The sequence below is a fragment of the Nannospalax galili genome, unplaced genomic scaffold (assembly GCF_000622305.1).
Source record: "Nannospalax galili isolate Female #2095 unplaced genomic scaffold, S.galili_v1.0 scaffold1343, whole genome shotgun sequence".
NCBI classification, from domain to species: domain Eukaryota; kingdom Metazoa; phylum Chordata; class Mammalia; order Rodentia; family Spalacidae; genus Nannospalax; species Nannospalax galili.
The window spans coordinates 147,451-167,135 of record NW_008350246.1 but is presented as its reverse complement, the minus strand read 5'-3'; the positions used below and the strand labels follow the sequence as shown (position 1 = coordinate 167,135).

At 43.1% G+C, this 19,685-nt stretch overlaps 1 protein-coding gene across 1 annotated transcript in view; it reads right to left on the bottom strand.

Moving 5' to 3' along the window:
- Cfap221 (cilia and flagella associated protein 221) overlaps nucleotides 1–19,685 on the bottom strand; it is a 105,106-nt gene that overhangs the window by 80,378 nt on the left and 5,043 nt on the right. Inside the window, 4 exon segments of the mRNA XM_008847375.2 lie at nucleotides 2,706–2,806; nucleotides 6,007–6,105; nucleotides 6,260–6,346; nucleotides 12,349–12,449. Of these exon segments, the coding sequence (XP_008845597.1) occupies nucleotides 2,706–2,806; nucleotides 6,007–6,105; nucleotides 6,260–6,346; nucleotides 12,349–12,449 (388 nt within the window).

The window sequence follows — 19,685 nt, the reverse complement described above, 5'->3', positions numbered from 1 at the left end:
GGTCACAGAAAAAAAAAAATTAGTGAAAGCAACCCGTAACCCATTAGTAGTTGAGAGGATAAGAATATAATCACAAGTCATCAAAGAAATGCAAATTGAAACTACTGGTGAATGGCAGTCACAAGGCTGGTAAGGATGTGGACAAAGGGGAGCCTTTATATACTGCTGGTAGGAAGGCAAACTACTCCAGCCACTGTGGAAATCAGTATGGAAGTTCCCCCAAAGAATCTAAAAATATACCAGCCACATGTCCCAGCTGTTTGACTCCTGGGTATTTACTCAAAGAATTCTAAGGCAACAGGTCACAGAGAAACTTTCACATTAATGTTTATTGCAGCACTGTTCATAAGAGCTAAGTTATGGAACAAACCTAGGTGTCTAACAACAGAGAAATGGGTAAGGAAAATGAGGTATATCACGCCTTGGTCACCAGACAGAAAGAAATCAATCTGGATCTGGACTGGAAGCTTCCTCCCTGCTGGCTAGCCCTTATAGTACCAGAAGGTGCTATGCAGGCTGCCAGGGGAGAACTAACAATCTTGCTTAACTGGGAACCTGCATACAACACTATTGACCATGCAGGAAAGATGTGCCCACTGGTGCAATAGGGCAAGTCTGTTATAGGGGTAATCAATGGCTTTATGATTGGATTTGAGGCCCACTCCACAGGATGGAATTCACTTTTGGTGTTGTAAATCTAGTCAAGTCTTTGACTGGGAAGGTCATAGGCCCTAGTGGGTAAGCTACTACTATTGTTTTTCTAAATTCACATGATGTGTCCATCAAGTTGCCTTCTAAATAGCCCTATTTATGTCCATAGACCAGCACTGCTCTTGGTTTTGCATAGAGAAGGTTCTTTATGTAGAGACTCACAAATGGTTAAAGTGTTGAAAATAAGTGACTGTTGAATGCTTTGCCATAAATGAAACTTCTACATCACCTGTAGAAATGACTTTCACAATATGGACATAATCTGGCCTAAAGACTTTTACCTAACCTTGCAACCAAAAGTTACTGTTTATAATGTAAACAAGCTTGCTGAGTCATGTGCTCCTCTTGTGATCTGGGCATATGACCTTAATCTCTCAGGATCTCCCCTTGTCCTCCACCCAAGATGGTGTGTGAATGTGGGTATGCATGCTGAAAGCAGTGTGCTTTTCTCATTGCAAACAATGAGAGAAATTGAGTGTGTGTGACATTCTAGGCCTAAGGATCAAAGGATGAGATTCTCTGATAATATGAGTGGGTCCTGACTTCTACTTCCCCATTTCATGCTAGAGATACCATTCAATAAATAAGCTGAGCAAGGTCCTAGCTTGGGAGCATGGTTTCGAGAGACAGCTAAAGGAGAAGGTGCTCAGCAGTTTGGGTATGTTCTTAGTTTCATGAATGCTGAGTCAGGCTATTTTTTTCAAGAATCACCATAATTGACTCAGAAATGCCACAATCATCCCCCCAACAAGGCCTAGGAAATATTGTGGAAGAAGGCACACAAAGAATGCAAGAGCTGGAGGAAGTTGGGGGAGTGGTGTGGAATGCTGACTGGGAGATGTGGCTGCTGCACTCTTGAATTCTCAGCAGCTGTGATCATCTGTACAAGTTTAGGCCAGTAATGTATTGTCATGGAGTGGCTTAAGAGGCCCCACTCCTCCCCGAGGAGCTTCAGGCAGGCAGTTAATGGTTGATAGGAGAGGGAAAGACATTTTCTTCAGTGGTATAGTCACTGGCAAGTTGCCCATGCTCCTGTAAGCTACCTTAATGAAACTCATTGGGTCTCACACATACATAAACACACACACACAGACTCACACACCATGAAGGTAGAGAGGAGGCTAGCAGGGAAGAGGAAGGGGATCAGTGGGGGTGAGAGAAGAGAGGGTAAAGGAGTAAATATGATCAAAATACAGTTTATACATGTATGAAACTCATAGTGAAACCCATTATTGTGTCCAATTAATATATGCTAACAAGAATATTAGAGAAAAGAAAATGTAGTATATCTATACAATGGAATTTTTCAGTCATAAAGAACAGTCATGTCACCTGCATGAAAATGTATGCAATTGGGATATGTGTGTGTGTGTGTGTGTGTGTATGCTGTATGGTATATGTATGTGTGCATGTGCGTATGCAGGTGTGCACCCCCCAAGTATTTATGTGTGGAGGTCAGAGAAGAATGTCAGGTGTCTTCCTCTATCTGTCTCCAGTTTATTACCTTGAGTCAGGCTCTCTCACTGCACCTGGGTCTTGCCATTTTTCTGCTACGCTGTCTGGCCAGTGAGCCTCAGTAACCCTCTTGTTTTTGCTTCTTCCAGTCCTGGGGTTATAGGATGTATGCCTGTGCCTAACTTTTTTATGTGGATGCTGGGGATTTGAACTCTTTGCAGCAAGTGCTCTTACTCACTGAGGCATCTCTCCAGCCCCACCTGTGTGTTTCCTAATTTTAAAAATGTATATGTGTTCATGTATGTGTGTGTTTATGTGCACATGTATACAAGAGTTCATGGAGGCCAGAACAGGGCATCAGATTCTCTGGAGCCGGAGTTACAGGTGGTTGTGAGCTACCCATTTTGGGTGCTGAGAACTGAACTCGGGTCATCTGCAGGAGCAGCAAGTGCCCTTAACCATTGAGCCATCTTTCTGGCTCTCTGCTTCTTAACTTTTCACATCCTATGATGTCTTGCTAGTTCACTTTGGGAACTTACCTCTCCCCAAGGGGGACATCAGACAGATTTATAAATGTGGGAAAGTCCAGGTTGTTCAAAACAGGGTAGGCATGGATGGGAATAAGCAAGGTGTCATCTCCCTGAAATTAGTGAGAAAAAAGTCAAGTTTAATATTTGGAAAACTATCATTTTGCGTGGGAGGCAGAGGCAGGCGGATCTCTGTGAGTTCCAGGCCAGCTGGAGCTAGAGGGAGACCCTGTTTCAAAAAGACCAAAAAAAGGGGCTGGAGAGATGTCTCAGCAGTTAAGAGCACTGGCTGTTCTTGCAGAAGATCCAGGTTCAAATCCCAGCACCGACATGGTGGCTAACAAAAGTCTGTAACTCCAGTTCCAGGGGATCCAATGGCCTCTTCTGTCCTCTGTGGGCATTGCACAACATGGGTGCACTTGCATACATGCATGTAATACACACACACGCACATTAAAAAAAAAACCAAAAAAGATTGCATTTCTTTTGTGTGCATGTGCATGTGCATGGTGTGTGCATACGGAAGCAGAGGACAACTTCAGGTGCCATTCTCAAGCACCATCTACATTTTTGTTTTTGAAATAGGGTTTCTCACTGTCCTGGAACTCACCAAGTAGGCTGGGCTTGCTGGCCAGTGAGCTACAGGATCTTCCTGTCTCCACCTCCTCAACACTGGAATTACTATGTCCAGCATTTTTTAAACTGGATTTTAGGGATCAAACTCATGTCCCCATGCTTTGGTAGCAAGTTCTTTACCACTTGAGCTGTCCCTCCAGCCCCAGAAATACTGTTTCTTAGCAATAAACAAAGAACAGAAGATTTTTAAGTGTGCCTTATTAGAACAATATTTGCCATTACCTGAGAAAGCCAAAGGTAATACTTGTCTCAGGTAAGGGGGAAAGCCATTATTTAGAAGCCCAAGAGAAAGCAATCAGCACAGAATTTCCCAGGCTACAGAGCACAGAAAAGAAAGCAGTTTAGTGGAAAGAGAGCCAGAGACTAATTCTACTTTAGCATGATGAATGACATTCAGAGAGGCCTGAGCCCTTTCTAGGCCTCTCTGGTTCTTTACAAAGTGGAGATAATCATACTTTCCCTTGAGGGGATCTTTAAACATTGAAACAGATGGCAGACAGCCTTTAAACATGAAAAGCATTGCATCAATATAAAATGCCACTATTAGCCTTGTGAGAAGAAATGTGCCCAGAGCTTCTCACTCTGGCTTCTTGACTCTAGCTGAGGTCATGAACTGAATGTGAGGGCTACAAAATATTTGGCAATGGTGAAAGATTCCTAAATGTGCAATGACAAATAATTAATTTAAAATCAAATATGTGGTGAATTCGAGATGTTTCTAGTGATACTTGCCCATGTGATATCACTGCAGCCTTGGTTCTGAACCACACACAACAAGTGCCTGTTGTAGTACACATGCCTCACAACACAGAATGCCAGTTGATACTACCCGAAGCACCTCAGCTCAGATTCAGTACTACTGTATGTTATTAATTGTGGAGTTTTTAGTGTACATGTAAAGTATTCTGCTCTTGGGGCTGGAGGATTCAATACTACTGTATGTTATTAATTGTGGAGTTTTTAGCGTACATGTAAAGTATTCTGCTCTTGGGGATGGAGAGATAGCTTAGCAGCTAAGCTAAAAACCTTTACTGTTCTTCCAGAGGACCCAGGTTTGAATTCACTAGTAAACAGGCATAAAAATGAGAAAAAGCCTGACATCTTTGGGTAATGAAGAACAAGGGTGCACTTGCTCACGTGAAGACAATATAGTCATACACATAAAATAAAAACAATAAATAAAATATTTTTTAAAATAAAATAAAATATTCTGCTCTTATAGGAACAAATGGTTTAATTACAGAAAACAAAAACTTTTTATTTTCCTTTTGTCATTCCTCAGTATGTATCAAATTAGTATATCTTTGGATTGTATTATATTAGAAAGTTTGATTTTTGTTTCTTTTTACATTTTATTGTGTGTGCATATGACTGGATGTGTGGTATATGAATGCATGTGTATGTCAGTGTGCACGCTCAGGGAGGTCAGAGGAAGACGTCAAACACTCTGCTCTATCACTCTCTATCTTATTCCTTGAGACAGAGTCTCTTACTGGAGCTGGGCTGGCAGCCAGTAGTCCAAACGACCCTCCTCTGTGTCCTCCCACAGTGCTGGGGTTACAGGTGTGCACATCTATGCCCAGCTTTTTACATGGGTCCTGGAGATTTGAACTCAGGTCCTCATGCTTGCATAGCAAGCACTTAACCTATGAAGCTATCTCCCCAGCCTTGATTTTTTTCCCTTAGATAAAGTTTTGTTATATAGCCCAGCTGGCCTTAAACTTGAGACCCTCATGCCTCCTGAGTGCTGAGATTATAGGTATTCACCTTTTAAAAATGAAATCAAGGCAAAAATGTCTTTAAGACAGACCTTTACTGTACAAATTGTAAGTAATAAAAGCATTAGTTGAAAAGAAAAAGGAAACTCATCTACTACTGAATCATAACCTTCCATTTTAGTTATGAAATGTTAAGAGTGTAGTTAATTTCAAAGCTTCTGGAATTCAAAGACTGGGTTTGCAACAAAGAGAAAGACAGGGTGAGGGTGACCCCAGGTGGAGCTGGCTCGGACTGGAGACCGAAGGATGTATTAAGGGGCCTGGAAAAGGTGCCTAAGAATTCAACAGGTACAAGCATCTCAGTCAGGCCACCAGGGTCCACCTCTGGGAGTGAGGCCCACAAACTCTGTGGATGTTCAGGCCAGCCACCAGTGTTTATAACCACAGAGTGGAGAGCTATTTATTTTATAGCCTTGCACTTAAAGGACTATATTTAAGTTATTTAGTGATGCCTTCTTGGGGCCTTGTACCACAGGATAAATGACGGTTTGGCACAGGCAGCAGGCAATTGCAGCGCATGTTGTCTAGGGGGTCTGTCCAGGTTCTGTGGCCTAGCTCATCCCAGCTAGGATGCAGGTGTACCTATGGACCCCACAACCTCAAACATCATTCAGAAAGTGCTGATAGGTCATTCTGGCCTCTTTTTTCCTTCCTTCAGGATCTGAAAGTTTAGGTGTTAGGTACAAACAGCAGAGATGTACCACACAGTGTTTCTGGAGCCTGCCCAGGATCCCCACCATCTAATCCCATTCCAACAGGTACACCTGCAGGCTCTCTAGCCTCTTATAGCACTGAAAAACTGACAGGTCCCTCTAGCTCTCTTTTGTCCTCTCTTCCAGATATAAAGTGTTACCCTCTCCCTTACCACTACCAACAAATGGCAGCTTCCAGAAACTTACCTTACAGTGAATGCGAATGCAGTCATAATAGTACCGCCACTCATCTGGAGAAAATTTAACAGTGATCATGAGAGACAAGCCAGGGATGAGACGGTGTTCCTGGAAGGTAAGGTGGCGGTTGTCAGGATGGGCCCAGAGCTGGCAGACAGCAGAACTGTAGGGGATAACACAACAGGCCCCAGCAGGCCTGAGACAGAAAACTTCCACCCAGCACAGATCCCTTGAGCAGGGCAGGTGGCCCAGGGACACTTACCTTTTTCTCATAGGCAATCTGAAAGTATTTGGTTTGTGGGGGTAAAATATGAACAGCCGTGTCTTCATCTGAAATATTAGCCAAGTACTGAGAGAGAAAAGGAGGCAATTAGAGTTTGGACACTCTTATTTCTGTACTAATCTCTTCATTTTCTTATACCTCATCTTTATTCCTAGGAGTCAAGGGGATGTGCTTTTAACTTTTTAAAAGATGTGAAATACAGGCTAAGAAGATGGCTCAATGGATAAATTGCTTGCTGGTGTGGTGGTTTGAATGAGAAATGTCCGCCATAGGGTCAGGTATTTGAACAGTTGGTGGTGCTGTTTGGGAAGGTGGTGCAGCCTTGCTGGACGTCAGCATGTCAGCAGAGGTGGGCTTTCAAGGTTCATGGCTTGGCCACACTTCCAGTTTGCTCTGTTTTGTGTTTTTGATTGAAAATGTGAGCTCTCAGTTTCTAGCCCCTGCCACCACGCCTGCTGCTTGCTGCCATGCCTCCCCGCCATGGCAGGGTCCCTGTAGCCCCAGCTGGCCTGGAACTCACTATATAGACCAGGCTGGCCTCAGAGAGGATCTCACAGAGATCTGCTTGCCTCTGCCTCTCGAGTGCTGGGACTCAAGGTGTGCCCACCACACCCAGCTAGATGATGGACTCTTTTAACCCTGGAACTAACTATAAGCCAAAACAAATTCCTTCATAAGTCGATTTTGGTCATGGTGTTTTATCACAACAACAGAAAAGTAACATATACTGGGCAAGCATGAGGAACTGAGTTTGGATCCCAGCACCCATATAAAGACCTGGGTGTAGGAGAAGCACACACCTGTGAACCCCAATGCTGGGGAGGTGTAAACAGGAGAATTCCTGTGGCTGAAAAAGTGAACTTCAGGCTCAGTGAGAGACTCAGAGTGATTAAGGAAGACACTGATGCCCTCTTCTGGCTTCCTCATGCACACATGTGTGCACACCTCTCCACATGTGTGTATATACCACATATACATACACCACATATACATACACAAAGAGGTTGTTAGGGAAAAGTTGACTTTTCCTATCCTTAGAACATCAGTATGTTATATATGTGCATACACTTATATATACTTTCATATATTTACATGTAATATTATGTTTTAATATGAATAGCACACAACTTTTAAATACAATATGTGATACATTTTATTTAAAATTCTAGATTGTCAGTTGATTACCACAAAATGATTTTATTGGGACAGGAAAGATAGCTCAGCAGTTAAGAGTGTTTGCCGCTCTTATAGAAAACTGGAATTTGATTCCCAGCACCCACATGAGATGGCTCACAACTACCTATAACTACAGCTCCAGGGGAAACAACACCTTCTTCTGACCTCCACAGGTACTGCACTCATATGTATACACACACACACACATACACACACACGCGTCACACATAAGGCAGCTCACGACTGACTATAGCTGCAGCTCCAGAGGGTTTGACACCCTCTTCTGGCCTCTGTGGGCACCTGCACACATGCTGCATACATTCATTCAAAGAGCACATAGTCATACACATAAATTTAAAAACAAATAAATAAATGGTTCTATTGATTTTTGCCTAAGTCTTACATCCATAGTCAACCAATAGTTATGGCAAATACATAATGTGGTATTGGAAAAAAATGATGCTCAGGAAAGATGCACTGTGCTTATACCATGGTGTTAACTCCCCTCATGTCCACACCCTGAGGTGAAGCCACTGGTAATCATGGCCCTAATTTTGAGAAGCAACATCTTGGGCACAGCAGAGTCCTTAAAAGTTGTACTAGGCAGTTAAAAGTAGTATTATTGTGGAAAGCCAGAGGGAACTGTTCATTATGGGGTAATAATTTTGTCTGGGGCTGGCTACAGAAAGACTGGGTGTCTCTGAGGAAATCTGATGGATTATTTACTTAATAAATTTGAGTCAAAAATTCTTTCCACAAAGGAGAATAAAGAATGTAAGGAGCCTTGGCTTTAAAAAAACTGAGAATCATTATTTAAAATTTCAAAGTAAATATGCAGATAGAACATTTCAAATCCTTCAACTAGAACTGGATTGATTTCAAAGGTTAATGAACAATTTATTGTAGTTCTTAACATGCATGCAATCATTGTACGCATGGGAAATTTACATAGTATTCTGTGTCAAAAACTAGTAAAACAGAGTAGTGAAATTTCCCTCTCTGTTTGGCAAGAATCTTTTAAAAAAGAATTTATTATTTCTCTATTTAGTTATTTTTAACACAGTGAGTCCAAGTAATACTGCCATATGTGCATGGGTGTAAGGTCATCACTGGGGTGTGAGCAGTGGCCACTCCCACCAAAGAAAAGTGACTCACCCTCCCCCAGCAGCTATCAACTGCCAATAGCTCCTCAGCCAGGAGTGAGGTCTAGGTAGCCCCTCCCTCATCCATGCTGGAATTTTGATTGGCTTGATCTTGTGTGAATCTTGTGCAGATAACCGCAACTGCTGTGAGTTTGTATATGGAAAGCCAAGTTATGTCCAAAATACAGCATTTTATAGCTCTCCTTCCCATCCTCTGGCTGGCTCTTCCATTCTTTCTGGCCCTCTTCCACAATGCAGATGTCTCCCCTAAAGCTGAGCCCTTACAGTCACATATTCACAGCACTTGGAACAGTTATGAGTGTCTACATTTGGCAAGAATCTCAAGGCAATTGCTTTGGGCTACTGCTTACCCTTGTTGGTGGGAACAGGAAGTTGACTTTCCTGATGTCTCCTAGAATGCTTTCAAGGTGAAATCATGTACTTTTATCTGTTTCTGTGTGTTCAAAGGTCTGGTAGAAGCTGTGGGATGGTTTAGACTTCACACTGGTCCTTAGAATGAGTGAAGTCCTTCCAAGTCAAGTCAGTCTTGTCTAAGAGTGAGTTCAGTATCTTTCCTTTGCAAATGTTCATTGAGTGTTTTCTATGTGCTAGGCATCGTGCTGGGCACTGAGGAAGTAACAATGTGAAAAAAGACCTATTCCCTCTGCTCTCCAGCAGGGCAGAGACTTCAAATCTTTAAAAAGTTTTTTTTTAAAGATTGGTTTTATTTCTTTTAAAAAATATTTTGTTTATTGCCTTTATTTTATGTGTATGTGTGCATTGCCTACACTTGTGTCATGAAATGCCTGTGGAGGTCAGAAGAGGGCATCAGATTCCCCTGGACCTGGAGTTATGGATGATTGTCAGTTACCATGTGGGTGCTGGGAATCAATCCTGGGTTTTCTGCAAGAAGAGCCAATGCCCTTAACTGCTGAGCCATCTCTCCAGCACTGATTTTATTCTTAATTATGTTTATGTTTTTGTCTGTCTGGGAGTATATGCACATGAGTGCAGTGCCCTCAGAGGCCAGAAGAGGTGTCGATTCCCTGAATCTGGAGTTACAGGTGATTGGAGCCACCCATGTAGGTGTTGGAAACTGGACTTGGGTCCTCTGAAAGAACAGTATGTAGTCTCTCCAGCAATCTCTCCAGCCCCCCAGATTTCATTATTTATTACAATATTTATTTATTTGGGGTGAGGTAAGGAACATGTGAAGTTTGGAGGACAATTTGTGGGAATCAGTTCTTTCTACCACATGGGTTCCTAGGATCAAATTCAGGTTGTCAGGCTTGGCAGCAAGCACCTTTATCCACTGAGCCATCTCACCAGCCCATTTTGTGTCTTTTTCAACAATTAACCAATGCTCCTTTGCTTCTCATTTATTCTCAGAGGGAATGAGATCACTCATGAGGAAACTGAAATTGAGTCTTAGCAGGTCAAAATGACCTTAGATGTTATGATGGCTTGGGACCTTCCAAAGTCGAACCCTGCCAGACAAAATTTTATTCTTAAGTATTTTTCTTTTATTAATATCTCTTTAGGAGACAATAATGAAAGAAAAGCTTGGGAACCATATCCATCTCCAAATTTCATGAAATTTACCTCAATTTTCTCAAGCACATCATTTTTCTGCAAAAAACAATGAACTTCATTGCTTTCTGAATGACACCATGTTAGTTTCTATTGAGAATTTAATATATGCATATAATGTGTTTGAAATCAAATCTACATCCCACATTCCCTTTTCGCCTATTTTCCTCTTTTAATTTGACTTATTTTTTAAAATTTTATGTGTATGAGTGTTATGCTTGCATGCGTGTAAGTACACCCATGTCATGCAGTGCCCATGGGGGACAGAAGAGAGTGTTTGGATCCCCTGGAACTGGAGTTATGGACAGTTGTCAACCACTGTGTGGGTGCTGGGATTTGAACCTGGGTCTTCTGCAAGAACAGCTAGTACTCTTAACCGCTGAGTCATCTCTCCAGCCCCCAAATTTTAAAAAATAAGTGTATGTGTCTGTGTCTGTGTGTCTGTGTGCATGTGAATCAGTGCCTGTGGAGACCAAAAGAGGGCATTGGATACCTTATAGCTGGATTTACAGGTGGATTTGAGCTACCCAATGTGTGTCCTAGGAACCCAAGTTGGGCCCTCCCTCTTAAGAGCAGTACACCACACCCTTAACTGCTGAGCCATCTCTCTAGCCCTCTCATATTCTTTATGTCAATATTTGAATCCCAACCTACATATTTTTTTTTGAGACAAGGTCTCCCTTTATCCCCAGCTGGCCTGGAACTTGCTGAGATCCACCTGCCTCTGTCTCTCAAGTGCTGGGATTAAAGGTATGTGCCTTTAATGGCCAGCCCAACCACATCTTGAAAAAGAACAAAGTTAATGGCCAGCCCAATGCATATCTTGAAAAAAAAACAAAGTTGATGCACTAGTCAGGGTTCTCTTTGACTTGCTTGAGTCAGATGCCCCTGAATCAGTCGTTTTGGTCCGAGAGAATGTGTGTATTAGAGTGACCCCTGCCTTCCCAGACCCTGACACATTCTCTAGGGCAGACATGGCATCTGACCCCAGCAGGTGAAAGGGAGCCCTGTCTGAGATGTCCTGGGAAAGGGACACCCCTGGTGTTAGAACCACATTGGTTTGGAGGAAGGTAGCTCAGCATGCAGTTACATCCCCATCACTCAATACTCTGGGTGTTGGAACCAGTGGTTTGGCTTTTGAAATCTGGGATCCTTATCTAGGTACCCCTTCCGTAGAGCTAGTGTAGACTAAGAAGATCACATCAACCATGGAGCCCAGTCTTGGTCCTTAGATTGTCTCAGCAGGGACACCTATTTGGAGAATGTTGGGAGGGCCCTTGAGCAGAGCAGGAGTAATCTGTCCAAGGACACTGATGCCCCTTTACAATTCTCATTGAACTACTTTTCTGACCTCTCTCTCTCTCTCTCTCTCTCTCTCTCTCTCTCTCTCTCTCTCTTTCTGTAGGTAGGCCAGAGGTCAACCTTGGGTATGTTACTCAGACATTCTACCTTAAATTTACATTATTCTTAAATTTTTAAATTACATTTATTTATTGGGGAGAGGGAGGTTGCATGCACGTGTCAGAGCACATATATGGAAGTCAGATTCAGGAGTCGATTCTCTCTCTCCACCATGGGGACCCTGGGGACTGAACTCAGATCATTTGGGCTTGGTGGCAAGTGCCTTCACCTGCTGAGCCATCTCACTGGCACCATGTTGTTATTTTTTCTTTACAATTATTTATTCTGTGGGAGGGGACACATGTGCCACAGTACACACCTAGAGCTCAGAGGACAACTAGCTGGGGTGAGTTCTGATCTTCCATCATGTAGATCTCAGAGACTGAACTCAGGTGGTCAGGCTTGGCAGCAAGTGCCTTTACCAGCTAAGCCATTTCATGGGCCCCCAACATTGTTTTTTGAGATAGGTTCTCCCACTATACCTGGAACTTGCCAATTCCTCTAGGCTGGTTCCCTACATATTCACCTGTCTCCATGACCCTAGCACTGGGCTTCCGAGTGCATGCCACCATGCCCAGCTCCTTTACATGATGCTGGGGATCAAACACAGGTCCTCATACCTCTTTACCTCTTGAACTATCTCCCCAGTCCTTGCTCTTTAGATGAACCAGTAACATACATTCAAAACTCACATTATTTTACTATTATGGTTAGTCTCCCCTACTCTTAAGAAGTACCCCATCCTTAACAAGTACCTACCAGAATCTGTTGATGCTGTTTTTCTATTTCATAGCCTCCAAAATGGACTATGCCGGGTCTTGCCTGGATGACCTTATTATTCAAAAGCTTGGCATAAACCTCTATAAAATCAAGGCAGATAAGTCCGTCATGAGACATCAAAGAGAATATTACATTAAAGAATATCCTATTAAGGAGGACTGTCTTTAATTTAGGGCACTTTGAACACATGAAACTTCCAGACTGTTGATACAGTTGCCAATTAGATTAATCACAGGTCCCAAATAAACTGGATGGATTCTCTCTTTCTACTTAACAAAATACTTTTATTTTTATTTATGTGTGTCTATATGCATGTGTGGGTGGGTACCTGCAGAGGCCATAAAAGGGCATTGGATCCCCTGGAGCTGGTTGTGAGCTGTCTGATATGGATGCTGGGAACTAAACATGGTTTCTCCATAAGAGCAGCAAGCGCTCTTAACCCCTGGCTCTTTCTCCAGCCCCTCCCTTGCTACTTTCAAGCATCACTTTTAGATGTTCCCATCACAATACAAATTCATACCATGTTTATTATCTATTAAAGTTATTTAATCTCAGGCTGGAGTACATACTGCTCTTCCAGGAACAAGAGTTTTGTTCCCAAGACCCATGTCAAGCTGCTCAGAACTGCCTGTAACTCCACCTCCAGGGGCTCTGACCCCTCTGGCATCTGAGGACACTGCAGTCATATGCAATATCCATACATAGGCGCACACACATACACATAATTAACAAGAAAATAAATTTTTTTTGGTCTTTTTGAGATAGGGTCTCCTTGTAGCCCCAGCTGTCCTGGAACTCACTATGTAGACCAGGCTGGCCTCAAACTCACAGAGATCTGCCTGCCTCTGCCTCCTGAGTACTGGTATTAAAGGCGTGGGCCACCACACCCGGCCTAATAAAAATCTCTTTTTAAATAAAAAAGTTATTAGTAGCCGGGTGTGTTGGCGCACACCTTGAATCCCTGCACTTGGGAGGCAGAGGCAGGCAGATCTCTGTGAGTTTGAGGCCAGCCTGGTCTCCATTAGTGAATCCAGGCCAGCTGCGCTACAAGATTAGACCAAAAAAAAAAAAAGTTATTAGTTCTCCACATATATTGTGCATGTCTTTGTGTGGTGTACATGCAGGTGTGTGTGTGTGTGTGTGTGTGTGTGTGTGTGTGTGTATGTGCATGTGGAGGCCAGAGGACTAGTTCTGATGTTATTTCTTAGATGCCATCTCTCTCTCTCTCTCTCTCTCTCTCTCTCTCTCTCTCTGAGACAGGGTGTCTCATTGGTCTGGAACTCAGAAAACAAGCTAGGCTGACTAGTTAGCAAGCTCCAAGCCTCAGAGATCCTCCTGTATCCTCCTCTCCAGTGCTAGGACTACAAGCTTACAAGTGTGCACCATCATGCCTGACATTTTTACATGGGTCCTGGAGATTGAATTCAGGTCCTTATGCTTGCAAGACAAGGACTTTACAGAGCTATCTCACCAGCTCATATTGTATATGTCTTTGTAATAAAACATCAACTTGTAAAAGCCTCTCACACAAAGGCTGCAAAATTAGCATATAAGAAAAACTCAATGACAAGGAAAAGACTAGACTCTCTTTCTCCTGCTGGAGTCACTGGCACAGGCACAGAGCCACTCTGGGTGTCTGAAGGTAACCTGTGACTCATCATAATAGTAAAATGCACCCTTGGATGGAGATGAAACTGGTGAGACATGTGATGTATGAATTTGTATTATAAGGCATTTGAAAGAAAGCCTACTCTATGCAAATGACCCCCCAAAGCTCACAATATGAGGCATAAAGCCCTGTAGTGGGGCTGTTTGTGCTTCAAAACTTTCTGCTCTGGTTCACGTCCCCCTCTTTGGAAGTGTGCTATCTTGTTTGTGTGTGTGTGTGTGTGTGTGTGTGTGTGTGTGAGAGTGAGAGAGAGAGAGAGAGAGAGAGAGAGAGAGAGAGAGAGTGAGTGTGTGTGTGAGAGAGAGAGAGAGAGAGAGAGAGAGAGAGAGAGAGAGAATATGTGTGTGTGTGCAGGTATGTGAACATATACAGGTTCTGTGAAGGCCAGAGACCAACCTGTAATATTGTTCCTTAGGAACCGCCTACCTTGTTTTTAGAGATAAGATCTCTCATTTTTACTTGGAACTCATCGATTCACTTCGGCTGACTGGCCAATAGAGTCCCTTTTTCTGCCTCCCCAGCACTGGGATTACAAGTACTTGTCACCATATCTGGCTTTAAGAGTTGGTTTTATGGGACTGGAGAGTTGGCTCAGTGGATAAGAGAACTGGCTGTTCTTGCAGAGGACCCAGGTTCAATTCGATTCCCAGCATTCACATGGGGGCTAACAACTGTCTGTAATTCCAGTTCCAGGGAAATCCGATGCCCTCTTCTGACCTCCTTGGGCATTGCATGACACAGATACACTTAACATACATGCAGGCAATACACTCATACACATAAAATAAAAATAATAAACAAAATACTTTTAAAAGGTTGTTTTTATGTGTATGAGTGTTTTGCCTACATGTATGTAAGTGCACCACAAGCATGTAACACCCACAGAGGCCAGTGGAGGGTGTCAGGTCCAGGTGCTAGGAACTGAACCAGGGTCCTCTGCAAGAGCAGCCCGTGCTCTTAACCACTGAGCCATGGCTTTTTTTTTTTTTTTTAAACATGGGTTCTTGTAATAGTCACTTTTCTGTTACTGTGAAAAACAACTTATAAAAAGAAGAATTTATTTGAGCTTACAGTTCTAGGGGAATTACAGTTCATGATGGCAGGGAGGCATGGTGGCTGGAGATGGCTGGAGCAGGAGGAACAGAAGCTAAGCTCTCACATCATCATGCAGGCACAGGAAGCCAGAAAGCAACTGGAGATCCTGCAAGGCTTAAGAACTCTCTGAGCCCACCCCCAGTGACATGCTTCCTCCAGGACAGTCACCTTTTCTAAAACCTCCCCAAACAACACCATCATCTGGGGACAAAATGTCCAAACACTTGGAGCCTATGGGGGATATTTTCATTCAAACCACCACAGTTCTGGAGATGGAACTCAGGTCCTCACATTTGTGCAGTTAAGTATGTTGCCAAGTCATTTCCCAGCCTATGCACTATCTCTTAATAAATAGACCTGCTTTTGCTGCTCCAAGCCTCTAATGCCTTTTTTTTCTGAATGACAAGAACATGAAACACCACCAGAAGTGCCCTCTGAACCCTAACATCCACCAGTATCATTATTCTTGACCAACCCCCCAAAGCCAGTATTACCACAATGGAGAAAAGGATCCAAGACTCACCAGGAGAAGCAGCTTACCTACAGCTGGTTGTTGGTGACCAAGCCCACATTTGCATGACTCTAGACACTAAGCCACCTGGGGATGTATAATTTATTGCAAATGGTAACCTCTCATCTTTGCTCATATCCAAATCTTGGGAGCCACAGACACTGGTACCCTATTGCTCTGCACCTTGTGGTCCTGGAATATTTTTGAAGTGAGTGAAAACTTTGCTGGTGCGTCCTTCTCACCAGGTTCGTGTTCACTATCATCAGATTTGGGTCATACTAAGGGCCAGAATTAGGTGAGGATGGTGTGTCGGAGGGTATTGTTTGTTCTTTATTTGTTTTTGAGACAATGTCTCACTATAGAGCCCCAGCTGGCCTGCAACTGGGTAAATAGACTGGTATTAAATGTGTGTGCCACCAAGCCCAGCTATTTGATCTTTATTTTTGGTCTTTTTGAGACAGAGATCCACCTACCTCTGCCTCCTGAGTGCTGGGATTAAAGGCGTGCGCCACCATGCCTGATCATTTTTTAAGAGTGAAAATTACCATTATCCAGTTTTGTTTTGTTTTGATTTGTTTGAGGCAGGGTCTCATGTATTTTAGACTGACATTAAACTCATATGGCTGAAGATGAACTTGAACTTTTGATTCTACTTCCTCTACCTCCCAAGTGCTGGGATTATAGTTGTGTGCCACCACACTCAGTTTATGCAGTTTTGGGAATGGGACCCAGGGCTGCATGCATGCTAAGCAAGAACTCTACCCACCAAGTTACATCTCTAGCCCATTTCAGTAAATTTCTTTAATATTGAAAAATATTTGTTTGACACTCATAAAATAGCATTTCTCTGCTCAAGACCAGGATGGACAAGACACTATTATTGCACACTTGATGCAGTTTAAGGTGGCAAAAGAGTCACATCCAAAGATTGTATTGCTAAGCTTTAAGATGGGCCTGAAGCCAAAATCTCACCATGGATGGGGGAGGAGCTCATGAAGTTCCATCCCTACTGAGAAGCTGACTGCTGGGGGAGGGAGACTCAGTATTCTTCTGAAATGGGGCCCCTGAGAGGCTACCCATGCTCTAGTAGATGCTTCTGTACCTATGTACATACAGGTAGCACTAACCAGACACAGAGGGTTTTAAAAAAATGTACACATGAAGTTGGGAGGAAAGTGTGGTGGTGGGTTGGGGCAGAATTGGAGGGAAGGGAATAGGGAGTGGATTTCATCAAAACACATTATATGTGTGAAAGGAATTCTCAATTTAAAAGATTCATTTTTTTTAACTGGATGCAATAGACTTATTTCCTTGCCAATAAACATTCATAGGAAACAAAAAAAAGTGAAGCTTGAAGGATCAGTGTGTATGTGCTAGAAGGGCATGGAGGGTTACTGAGGTTTGTTTGTTTTTATTATTATTATTATTATTTTTGAGACAGGGTCTCCCTATAGCCCCAGCTGGCCTGGAACTTGCTCCAGACTGGCCTGGAACTCACAGAGATCCACCTGCCTATACCTCCTGAGTACTGGGATTAAAGGCATATGTCATCATACCCAGTTGAGAGGATGATTAGTTTTAATGGTGAACCTGACATAGCCTAGAATCACCTAGAAAGAGATTCTATTCTTATCAGACTTAGGGATCACAGCCTATACCCCAATAAGCCAGGTTCAGCCACCCGTCTTCAACAAGCCAATTAAAGGAGCCAAATTAATAGTAAAAAGCAGAAGAAGAGTTATTCAATGTGGCCACATTGGAAGAGGGACAAAGAGATCCAGTGATTCCCCCAAGTCTATCTTCGGGATCCTGACATGAGGATAGGGTTGAAACAGAAAGCAAGAGCTATTAACTAAGTGGTCTGGCCAGCTGTGGTCCCTTGCCCATCATGTCTCAGCTTCAAGTCTCTTCTGCATGGTGTTTGACAAACTGAAATGCTTTCTCCAGGAGACAGTTCCTTCTCCAGAATATCCCAGGACTTCAGCCATTTCCTTTCCCAGTGGAGATTCCTCAGGGAAATTCTAATTTTGGGGTGTCCATTCTTTCATTAGTCTAATAGCTGAAGAGGAGAGCACAAATGTCTGTTTAGAATATGTTCATTTTGGCCAGACAGGTTGGATCCACAAGGAGGGATTGTCTACATTGAGTTGGCCTGTAAGCATGTCTGTGGGGGATTGTCTTGATTGCCTTAATTGATGTGGGAAGACTCTGCCTGAATGTTCATGGCACCATTCCCTGGCTTGGAGTCCTGTACTGTATGAGTAGAAAAAGCTAGCTGGGTACTAGTGTGCATGCATTCATTTCTCTCTGCTCTTGACTGTGGATGCGCTGTGACCAGCTGCTTCAAGTTTCTGCTGCTTGAACTTCCCTGCTATGATGAACTGGAACCTGGAATTGTGAGCTAAATAAGTCCTTTCTCCCCTAAGTTGCTTTTTGTCAGGATATTATATCACAGCAACAGAAATAAAATTAGGATAGGAGGTTACTGAACATAATTGTGGGTCTCGATCAGCTGAACACCAGCTCCTCCCTTAAAAGATGTCCACCTAGGACAAAAGGTGGAGCTTTTCTAGTCTCAGACGCTCCAAAAGTGAAATAGAAATATAATGCTCTCAGGAAGTTGTGTGGGAGTTGATGGAACTTACACACACAGATGAGCCTCTCCCATCAAGCTATAGGATTTTCCAGTGGTTTTCCTGGCTATGTAAAATACTTGAAAACATAAAATGCCATGCACTGATGGAGCTGGGTGACCTGGTGTTGAGAGCTGGGGATGGAAAATGCACTTGTTCTGAAGGGACAGGGTGACCTGGTGTGGCTAGGACTGGGGATAAGTCAGACATGGCATGTGGATGGTGTTGGGTGTTAGTCAGACAGCTCAGGGTGGCGTAAGATAGAGAGGGACAGGAATAATTTAGGGGATATGAAAGAAAGAGAGGAGAAAACTCCCATTAGCACAGAAGCAAAAATTTCAGCACAATTAACAACTGCTGAAGGCCTTTCTCACTTCCCAGCTATAAATCTACAATTTTCTCAGAATCTCACCAGAAACACCATTTATAGGGAAAGGACATGTGGTAAATCCCTTGTGTAACTCTAGTGGCTTCTGGTTTCACCTTATCAGATTATAACTATATCCAAAAATTTTCCAGAGCTACCTTATAATCTCATTTCTCAAAAGAGGTTTGTATGTGAGGGAGGTTTGTGAACAACCTATTGGAGTGTAATCTGAGAGCCACCAAAATGGTCTATATGGCAAATGCTAAAGCACTGAATTGCACCTGGGTGTGGTGGTGCATGCCTTTAATCCCAGCACTCTGGAGGCAGAGGCAGCAGATCTCTGTGTGATCCAGGCCAGTCTGATCTACATATTCAGTTCCAGGCCAAAGGGAGACCCTGTCTCAAAAAGACAAAAAATAAAAACCAAAACACTTAATTGCAACTTTCCCTTGAGCCTATACCCACACTTGGGTAGGTCTTTCTCTTAGAGTTGCCCACATCCTCCCTCTTTGGTGTCTCTTACTTCTGAGTGCCTCTCTTTCTCTTAACCCTTACGCTTAAGCTTATATTAAAATATCTTTATTAAACCCCAGCTCTGCTTCATAAACTGGCTAATTCTGAAATTATATCAAAGCTGTGAATAATGATTTGGTCTGAGTTGAGGTCCTTAAAAAATTAGGGGAATTCCTCAAGCTGTTGAGAGTGACAGTGACAGTCATGTCTTTGTCCCCATATGCTGACCAGGGGCCAAGTGCTAAGCAAAGGAATTGTGATTTCATGCTATACGGAGGGGGAGCCATTAAGGCCTGGAGAGATGGCTCAGTGGTTAAGATCATGTACTGCTCTTGTGAGCATCCATGTTTGGTGGTTCACAACCACAACCGCCTCGACTCCAGCTCCAGGTGACCCAGTGCCTTTTTCTGTCCTCCTTGGGCACATTCACTAGCCATGCCCCCCCATATACATATAATTAAAAATAAAAAATCTGGGGCTGGAGAGATGGCTCAGCAGTTAAGAACACTGACTGTTCTTACAGAAGAC